Here is a 9,735-nt window from a genome sequence, read left to right as displayed (position 1 = left end):
CCCTGACAAACAATTTGAGGGTTTTCTATTATTTGAGGAAAGACCGGTGCTTGGAAACCTAACCCAGTCCAGTTCCCTTCATAGCCAACAGCTGCACTGGGAACTCACGGAGCTAAATGTCACCCGTAGAGTTTCTTTTAACTCTTAGGAGAGGGTATCAAGTACATTCAATAGCTAAAGACGCCTTGCCTAGCCACACCCCCACGGGACCCAGCAGTGATAAAAATTAAGCAATGAACGAAAGTTTGACTAACACGTGCTACTTCAAAATGTCTGCTTTTATGTCACATGAGTCTATATAATGGGGAGAGGAAACATTCTAAGAAAACAAGAATTGTAGAATTTACTTCAAAACATTCCAGAGGGGGAAAGATAAAGAGAAACTTCTCTCTCTATACATAGACATATAAGCATATATGAACGCATATGTACATACATACACATGTTGCTGTGTGTTGAGAATGAATGAATCTGCTGATAGGTGAAAGGCTGTTCATATAACTTTTAGCTTTGTACAAATCTGATTTATTAAAGGGGGCATTTGGTCTTGTTCCTAGGCCTTTACCACAAGCCCTTTGAGGTGCAATAAACATGCAGGTCAGAGGTTCATTACATGAGTCACACAATGTGAGTGACAATCTCTCCTACCCTGTTGTCACTGGAGGCCACACCCCTGCCTACAGGAGCTAAGTGAACACCGCCTTACTATTCTCTGTGCAGATACATGTTTATTGATCATTTGCTCCAAGGGCTGCATTTTGGGTAAAGAAGGAGGTGGTGTCCATCTACAGTGTGAGGTTGCTCAGTGGGGAACCTAGAAAATGGCTCCTCTGTCCTATGTACACTAGGGGGAAAGGAGCTGAGCTGCCCAACTGACCCCATGCAGCTGCGGGATTAGGTGCTGTAACACAGTGCCAGATGTGGGCAGGGCCAGGAGCCCCTGACAGGTCAGTGGGTGGCAGAGCCTGGAAGAAGATAAATGTGAAGTTAGACTTGGTACCAAGTGTTCCCAGATACCGGAAATGGACTCAGGGCAGCAGGTTCTGTTCTCAGTCCAGGGCCTGAGGTCAACATGGTTGACCTCTAAGTGTGCATAGTCTCATGAAGGCTGAGGAACATGAAGGCAGACATAACCAGAGCCTAGATAGGAACTGAGTCTACCTGCCAGGGCCCAAGCTTTGGGTGGAGGCACACAGAGGAGAGACAGCAGGGAGGGGCCACAAAGACAGAGTTCAGGCTCAGAACATGAGCTAGTGCTGCCAAGAGGACAGGAACCTGTTACTGACTGTCCACAGGACCCTGTGCATGGTCGCGTCATACAGTTAGTCACTGCCACTGTCCAGTCCAGTCACGCCTCAGCCAATCAGAGCATGGAGGACAAAAAAAATGCACATAGAGACCCACATACAGGCTCAACCCCTGGCTCCTAGGAGGAAACATCACCATTTGGGAAGTTCTAGTCTCACTTGGGATTCATGATCTTGGCCATAAAGAGGGCAACTTGAGTATTTGTGTCAAGGATAATCATCAGGAATGGCCTGTCTAAACTCAAAATAAACGTGCTTATTTTTGCAGAAAGAAGAACGATTTTCGCTCCTGTGGCAGCCGCTGCTTCTGTGCCTGTCTCAGCCACGTCTAGCACAGCCTTGTGGACCACCTGTAGGAGAAAGACATCACCCAGTGGAGATCAGGAAGGGCAGCAGAGGAGATTCCTGGAGCAAGCATCAACTGCTGTCCTCAGACACTGGTGAACTTGTTTGTTCCTGCCATGAGCTCTACCCCTGAGTTTCCAAATCTCTGCTGTGGGTGTGAGATGAGGCACGTCCTGGGAGTGCTCAGTCTCTGAGAATCTGTGTTGTCCTAAACCCACCACAAACTGGAGGATGGGTGTAGGTAACGCCCACCTTACTCCACAGGCAGCTTCTCAGGAGACCCACAGGGAACTGCCAGGGTGCTGGCAGCCAGTGCAGGTTTCGGCATCCCTCCTGCTCCAGCCTCCTTGACACATACAATAGCAATGCACAGGGCATGGCTTTTCTTTCTCAGAGTGCCATGCCCTGCTGCTACAGTTATGAGCCCAGTGTTCTGAGAGGGCACTGGAGAGAACACTAGGCATTGCCAGGCTGTGCATCTGGGGATGTAGTGTGAGATCCTAAGGTATCTCCTCTCCTATTCTTAGGCTTTTCACCACACTGCCCTTCATCCCTTGTTATTTCCTTCACTGCTACTGGTCTGTGTGCTAATCAGGCAGTTCTTGGCCAGCTCTGCAGTGAAGAAGCTGAGGCTGGGAGTGCTTTTGCTGAGCAGTGGATTGTGGGTGGCACCTGCACCACAGCACTGGTTGGTGCCAGTGATGGTTGAAAACCAAGCACAGGTTCCTTCCCAACAAGGATCCTGGGTGACGTTATGTTGCGGGGATAGAGGAGGAGCTGGCTTCATGGTATCCAGCAGGAGTGTATGTATCTAGGCTGTAACCTGCCTTTCCCAGATAAGGGAATCTCAGAAATGTAGACGTTCTCACACATTTGCCATCTTCCACACACTTGGCCTTCACCATCCACATTCAGGCACCAAGGGGAACCACCCAGTGTGTCTTGCCTTACCTGAGAGACTCTCAGGTTCTTAGTTCCTGTGATCCCAGACAGGTCAGCCTGTGTGGAGAAGACTTTCCTGATGCCCAGCTGTGGAAGGATGCCCTCCAAGTTGTAGTCTGTGGAGATGGAGAACTTGGGCATGTAGAACTCGTCAATCCTCCTGAGAATGGAAAGAAATATTGTAAGAGTCACTGGACTGCACTGCCCTATCAACATACCTTGTAGCTAGGGAGCCAGAGGCAGCCCTCTCACTGAGGAGCAGCCTTCTTTCCGTCCACACTAGACCACTTGAATTGCTCTTTGGAATGCGTTAATTACCCATCAGAGCCTGAGAGTGCTTACAGGGGCAGGCAGCATGGCTTGGTAACAGCTGCTCCTCTCCTGAGAATCTTTTCTCCAAGACACATAAAATGCAATCCTTCCCCTGCCCTGTGGATCCTCAGACTTCATTTAATCACGCACCTATTTCAAACTCTCTACCCTATCTGACTCTAGCTTTTCTTAATCCTGGACCCTCCCCTTAATCTCACCCCTTCTCACCTTTTAACAAATGAAATAATAATCGGTTGCATTTCTGTCTCCGCTCTCTCTGATCCGCAATTACAAGATGAGCCCACGAGGTTAAGAGAGTTCACGCTTTAGTCTTTGATATACTCTATGAATCTAAATCAGAACACGGCTCACAGTAGGTCTGCAAGTCATTCAGTACACTACTGGTGATGAATGAGAGATGAGGAATGAGATAGCCTCACAGGGGAGAGTTGATTCTCAGAGCTGATCTTTCCTAACCCTTACCCCCTCTGCCTTCAAAAGCCCATTCAAGATTCCCTGTAACTACAGCCTGGTAGACACAGAGGAATCCTCAGCTCCTGCTCTAGCTGATGTCATCTTGTGAACAACAAAAATGACAGAAAAATCAGGCCCCAAACTACTGACTCAGAGAAGAAAAATTCACCTCTGCTCCACCTGTCCCTACTGATTCTCTACCCTGTGAGGTACAGGGACACTGGGCCTCGGGCCGACAGCAGCATATGGAGCCAGACCAGCTCTGGGTCTGCAGACACACACCTGGAACTCAGAGAGTCCCTCCACTTCCTCAGGGTCTCTGGCTGCAGGCTGGCTTCCACCTGCTGCATTTTGCCCTCGTCAGGGAGGATGAACAGGGCGCTGGCATTGCCTGTGTACTTCAGCTCCACCACAGTGCAGGACAGCTCCTCATCCCGGAAGTAGGGTGTGCTCAGGTCCTCAATGCTCATCATGGGCACCTTCACAGACTTCCTGTTGTTCAAGTAGAATTTGGACTCGGAAGTATCATCAGGGTCAAAGGGCGTCTTCCATTTTCCTAAAGAGGACAGGGATTGATAATAACATCACCTGAGAGACTCACCGTAACCAATTTCTGCTCAGCTTCTACGTGTGACAGCAATCAATCTATTTACACAACACGGAGTGTCCCTCAGGGGTGGTGAATGCTGCACTGGAGGTGGACAAGCTCCTAAAGGTGAGAAGAAACTCCAAGCTTGGTTTGGAAAAGGGGACATTAAAAATCAAAGCCTGGTTACTTTTGTTTTGAGCAACTGTTAGGGTTCTGAGCCTGGGGAGTATAACAGAGACATGAGATTAAAGTGATGACATTGGATTGTGGGGAGAGTTGGGGACCCATTCTTCCTCAGGAGGAAACATGTCTAGAAGGCAATGGCTTTGGGACAGGCTTTAGAAGAAACAGGACAAAAGAGACTGACTTCTCCCACACCATGACCAATCCCTGAGTCCACAGATTGTGGGATAAGTGTGAGTAATATGTCCTCGGCTCACATAGGGGCTGTGGCCACCTCCACAGATATTTTGTCCTGACTTATCATGGATTCCTAGTTTATGTCCCCATTACCAACACAGCCTGCAGGACTTGGTACTGAAACAATTTCTTGAACTGGGATTTAGTAGATTAAACAAGCATCCCTATCTCACAGGCAGCAATCTTGGTTATGGGTCCTAAGCTTAGAGAGACAACCCAGCCATCCTTCAGACCATCACTCTGTTTCCACCATTCCCAGCTCACAGCAGCTCTGCAGCCAACTTGTCCTCATGTCTTCTGTCCTCCTAGTCCCTGATTCTGTCCATGGACACCTTGATTTTCTGCCGACAACTCACAGCCTGCCCTGGACTATCTGTCATCTAACCCCAGACCCACCCCATATGATTACATCACGACTTCTGTCAGGCACCAGTTCTGGGCTGTCACCTTGGGCCCTGGTCTCTATCAGGCAGGGTGTTGTGGGTGTAGGCTCTGGATGGCCCCTCGATATCCGTAGCAATTATATCTCCAGCTGTGTCTCCCAACTCCCTTGCACCCAATCTCTTCAGGGTTGCTGGCCCTGACATGTGACTGGAATTCTGACCTTCATGCTGTTGGGCTAGTTAGTTTACAGAAGCAAAATTCCCCGAAGCAGCCATGCACTAAATACAGCCTGGCTGACACTGCCCTCTTATTAGTCTCCTGCATCCCTGCTTTCCCAGCCCAGGTCCAGCTCATCCAGAAATGGCTCCAGGGAGACGTACTGAATAGGAATTGCCCTGGGGGCTCTTCAGGGCTTATGTCCAGGCTACTTTCCCTCTTAAGAGTGGGCAGTGGGTTTTTGAGCCTCCTGCACGTACTGGCTTTGTGGGAGCCTAGACAGTTGGGATGCTTACCTTACTAGACCTGAATGGAGGTGGGTAGTCCTTGGACTTCCCACAGGGCAGGGAACCCTGATCGCTCTTTGGGCTGACGAGGGAGGGGGACTTGATCGAAAAAGGGGGAGGGAAATGGGAGGCAGTGGCGGGGAGGAGGCAGAAATCTTTAATAAATAAATAAATAAATGGGCAGGCACACTCCTTAGGTCACAAAGTCCCCAGCACACTGGGACCCTCCTAGGAACAGGCTCTCTACCAGGGATGGACACCTTCTACAGGAGCATGTTAGAGATGCTGGAGTGGGCAGAATGAGGGACCCGGTCTCTGCAGGGAGAAATCACAGATTCTGCACACTCAAGAAGGACTGGACTTGGGAGCTATGCATTCTGCTAGGGAGTAAGTTTAAGTCACAGTCAAATTCAGCACTTTTACACCGAGACCTGAGGGCTTCTGATGAGCATGTACCAGGAAACACAACTATATCAAAACATCCTAGGGGTTGTGGGTATAGAGATGTGAGCCACCCCTGCCTCCAGGGTGTGAACCCCTCCTTCCCAGGGGTCAGCATAAGGATCCAAGGTTCCCAGATAATATCTTTACCCTCCATTCCCCACCCAGTGCCCATCCTCACCTTTAAAGTAGATGTAGTTCACCAGCACCATTAATGTATCCTTATCCAGGTCTGAGATCAGTTCCTTGATCTTCCCCTTGGTCTGTTTCCTCACATAGTCATTGATGAGCTTTTTGGCTTTATGAGGTTGCAGGAAGTCAGTCGTAGAGGTCTCGGCTTCGTACAGTGTCCTTGCCTTCTCCTTGAACTCTTCCAGTATCGGTAGGCGTTTTTCAACAAACATGGCACTGCCTGTGCTGATTTGTACCTGGTCCCTTGGCTGGCTGAGCATGAGGAGGAGCTGCCCAAATCCCCGGTGGATGTCTGCCTCAGGGGTCTCTGTGAGATTGAACTTGAGACCTTCTAGAATCTCTTGCAGGGTGTTGTTGCTTGCTCCCAGGGACAGGACGGCCAAGGCAGCTGAGATGCTGAGTGGGGAGAAGACGATGTTTTTATTTGGATTCTTCAAAGCCAGCTCCTTGTAGAGGCTGAAGGCGAAGTCAGTGTTGATGGAGGCCAGTGTTAGACTGTCCACTCGTGTCCCATTGATTTGGTCTACCTGAAGTTCGGTGTCACTTCCCGGTGTGCCATCTTGTTGGGAGACGACAGCAGGGCAGATCCCCACCATCAAGAGCCCCAGAGCCACACGGAGGACCACCATCTTCTCTGTTCTCCAGGCTGAAAAGCAAAGCTCCTTTGAGTCTGGGAGGGGAAGGTGGTGCCCTGAGCAAATCCGTGTCCTCCCACAGGGCTGCATTGTGTCCCTGCTCTGCTGCCCCTGCTGCCTCCTTGAAGGTGCATGGGAGGAGCTCTGGCCCTGCAGATGGCAGCGCCTTGTCATGTGCTCCCTGTTATCAGCACTGGAGGAAGTCCTGCTGCAGCAGCCAATCTCCCTACAGAGAACCAAGATCCTGAATGGGGCATGGACATCCCCGGTCACAGAGCAAGCCAGAAGTGCAGCAGGGGTGTGGGGTGGCCTGAGCCCTTTCTGATCAGAATGCCTTCTCTCATTCTCTCTCTGCAGAAAGATACATTAGAGGAGAACCCTCTTCCTTTGCACTCCCCCATGTCTCTCCTCCCTGTAGGTAGAACTTAGGACCCTTGCAGCAGTAGCTAGCACAGGCCCTAACCGAGCCTCTTGATGAGAACCTGGGAAATCCCAAGGCCCTTGACTGAGTCTGGTGCATGAAGCCTGGGGAGGAATAATTGAGAGGCAGTGCTGGAGACATCTGGTGCGGAGCCACAGCCTTGGCACCCCTGGGCACAGGAGGGAGAAAGACAAACAGGGAAGGTTCTTTTAGTGCTGCCAGCGACTAAAGTGTGGTCTGCACCTCAGACTTGGAAGGCCTGCTGGTGGGAAGAAAGATGACACCTGGACCAGACTGGGTTTTGGCTCTTGGCCTGACTGTGTGGTAGCAAGCAACTGGGTGGACCTCTCTGGGCAGTCTGGTGAGTGATCAGGTTCCATTATTGACAGTTGTCTGACTTATTATGGGGATATCGGGGGTTAGTTTTAGGGATGTCTAGAGGGCTATTCTTCCATATACCCCTGGAGAGGGGGCCATGGGCATCCTAAAGGATTACAGTTGAAAACTTGTGGTCATGGTAAACACAGGCATCCACCTTTAGCCTCTGTCCCTTTGCTCAGGTGTCCAAAGGTGAAAGTGGACGATGAATACATAGAAGGGAGAGGAAGAAGGGAAGGGAGGAAACAGGGGAGGGATGGAGGAATCAAGGAGTGAGAAAGTGGAAGAAAGAAGACCAGCAAGATAGTAGGAGGAAAAGCCAGGGAGGGAGGAGGAGCCAATTGGAAGGTGGAGGGGGGAGAAGACCAGAAGAGCACAGAGGGAATTGGAGGGGGCAGAGAAGGGAAGGCTGGAGCTAAGCTGCTTGTCCCCAGGGCTGTTACTCTCCTGCAGAGGAGCCGGGGACCTCAGTTAGTTGCTGCCTTCACTCCATGTTTACTTCCTACTGATGCAAGCATTTCTTTGGAGAAGCACTGAACACTATTTTGTGTCAGAATTGTTTCCAGAGGAAAGGGGCTGCTCCATGTGTGCAGCAGGAGGCCTGGCTCAGTGGCTGAGCTACTGCTTTCTCCCTTCCCTAGTTGAGGCTGAAGACCCTCTGCTCGGCCATGGGACCGACAAGGGAAGTGGGTTCCTGACGCCCAGGCATCTCCTGTTAACTGTAAGCATGGCGGGGAAGGCACCTCCTCCAGAGGAACTTTCCTGTCCCTCCTTAGCTCTTTCAGCCCTAGGTAAGATAGACAAGGTCTCAGTACTCCCTGCCTGTGGACTGCGGAAAAGAGCAGGCTCCATTCTTTCTACAGAAGCAATGTTCATTGTCCCTGCATCTTCCATAAACATGAAGTCCCAGACTGGAGAGATTTATGTGCCTCCCAGAAATGTTCCCTGATTCCACTTCAGTGACCCAGGAACAATTCATTACCCCTCCTCCAAACCAAGACTCCAGGTCATCACCAGAACCACACAGTCTTGGGAAGGTTTTTCCTGTGTTCCCAGATGGTAAGAATCCTTTGCATTACCTGAAAGCTGATGTCTGCTGCCAGCTCCTGGGACAACTGAGTTCTGATGTTGGTCGTTGCTGCCTTCCTACTGCTTAGCTCTGTCCAGTGCACACTGATGCCTATTTATTCCCACCATGGACTCCTCCCTCTTCTTGGGAAATGCTGGCACATACAAGCTGTGCTGTGTGCTCAGACTGGAAATGAGAAGATAGAAGGATTTCTGGTAAGGTGCACTTCAGGTTTCTGCTAGCAGAGCCACCTGACAGGAAATTGCCCAAAAGTGTTGTAAACAACTTACTGAATATTCAGGGCATTCAGGAGCAATGAGAGTGTGCAAATCCCTCTCCCCTCTTTACCAGGTAGGGCTGCAGCTAACATTTGTTCGGATTTCTAAGTCACTTTGAAAAGAACACAACAACTCTGTGTCTTTGCTTCAGGATTTCTTTAGGGGAACTCACATGTTAATAAACACCAGCCTCAATGCTGACAAACCAAACCTGCATCCATGTAACCATCCTGTCTGGAAGCAATAGACATTTTCTCAGCAGAGACTCTGTGTCATCTTTGGCATTGGACTTTGAAGGGAAGCTGCCTTGTGGCACTGAAGGGAAACCCGTAAAAGGATTCTGCAGAGCCTTAGTGACTGATTTGATTTTCAGTACTGGAGAGAGATGGGAACATTGCAGGACCAGAGGTTCATTGCCTTCTCGTGGGCTAAGTGCTGCCTCTCTGCAACAGCCATGTTTGCCTCCCTTTGTCAGAACTCAATCCCATGACAATAGACTCTATTAACTTATAGACATCTTAAAAACAATAGGAATGCCAGCAGACAGCATCTTCTGCCCGCAGAGAGGCTTCCCCATCTTGATGCACCTGCCTCGCTGAGGTTTTCACTCCTGCATTTTAAACTTGCCTTGATTTGTGACTTTCTATGTTTGGATAAGCTACAAAGTTCTTGTGAAACTGCTTCTGTGTTGGCACAGGAAATTGGGTAACCTAAATCTGTGTTCTCAGATTGTTTATCACACTCTAGAAGAAAGTATCTCTTAATCTCTTTAGTATCAGAGCTGTATTTTTCTTTGTGTCACAGTGGGGTTAGAGACTCTGCAGGTTGGGATTAGATCCAAAGCTGCTTTCCCAAAAATGGAGGGTCTGGTCTTAACAAGACAGATTTTGGTTGAGTAAAAAGACACCGAATGCGGATGTCTATGTACCAGAAAGGTCACCTTCGGTGCATTTCTGTTTACCAGGAGCCATGCAAACCTTCCCAGAACTGACCTCAGGCAAGGGCACCCGGTCCCCCTCAGTCTAGGCAAACTCAATCAGTTCAA

At 49.7% G+C, this 9,735-nt stretch overlaps 1 protein-coding gene and 1 long non-coding RNA gene across 2 annotated transcripts in view; one reads left to right on the top strand and one right to left on the bottom strand.

Annotated features, from left to right (window-relative positions):
• Positions 1–260: 260 nt before the first annotated feature.
• LOC126507193 (serine protease inhibitor A3N-like) lies at positions 261–8,570 on the bottom strand. Its single transcript, XM_050151415.1, has 5 exons — positions 8,423–8,570; positions 5,899–6,555; positions 3,663–3,936; positions 2,604–2,754; positions 261–1,657 (listed from the first exon to the last, which is right to left on the bottom strand). Exons 2-5 carry the CDS (start codon positions 6,536–6,538, stop codon positions 1,463–1,465), a joined length of 1,260 nt encoding a protein of 419 aa, XP_050007372.1. The 5' UTR covers positions 6,539–6,555; positions 8,423–8,570; the 3' UTR covers positions 261–1,462.
• Positions 8,496–9,735, top strand: part of LOC126507201 (uncharacterized) — a 39,624-nt gene continuing 38,384 nt past the window's right edge. The window contains exon 1 of the long non-coding RNA XR_007593454.1: positions 8,496–8,627. This is a non-coding gene — a long non-coding RNA (uncharacterized lncRNA). The remainder of the gene's footprint in view (positions 8,628–9,735) is intronic.

This window comes from Alexandromys fortis, unplaced genomic scaffold (genome assembly GCF_014885135.2).
Source record: "Alexandromys fortis isolate MF-2015 unplaced genomic scaffold, M_Fortis_MF-2015_v1.1 scaffold_63, whole genome shotgun sequence".
Taxonomy (NCBI): Eukaryota; Metazoa; Chordata; class Mammalia; order Rodentia; family Cricetidae; genus Alexandromys; species Alexandromys fortis.
This window is presented reverse-complemented; position numbering and strand designations above follow the sequence as displayed.

Excerpts from the sequence above, each read along its gene's own strand:
- LOC126507193 (XM_050151415.1), bottom strand. The coding sequence starts at position 6,538 with ATGGTGGTCCTCCGTGTGGCTCTGGGGCTCTTGATGGTGGGGATCTGC. Across the intron at positions 2,755-3,662 it reads AGGGACTCTCTGAGTTCCAG|GAGGATTGACGAGTTCTACA; the intron begins GTGTGTGTCTGC and ends TTCCATTCTCAG. Across the intron at positions 1,658-2,603 it reads AGAACCTGAGAGTCTCTCAG|GTGGTCCACAAGGCTGTGCT; the intron begins GTAAGGCAAGAC and ends TTTCTCCTACAG.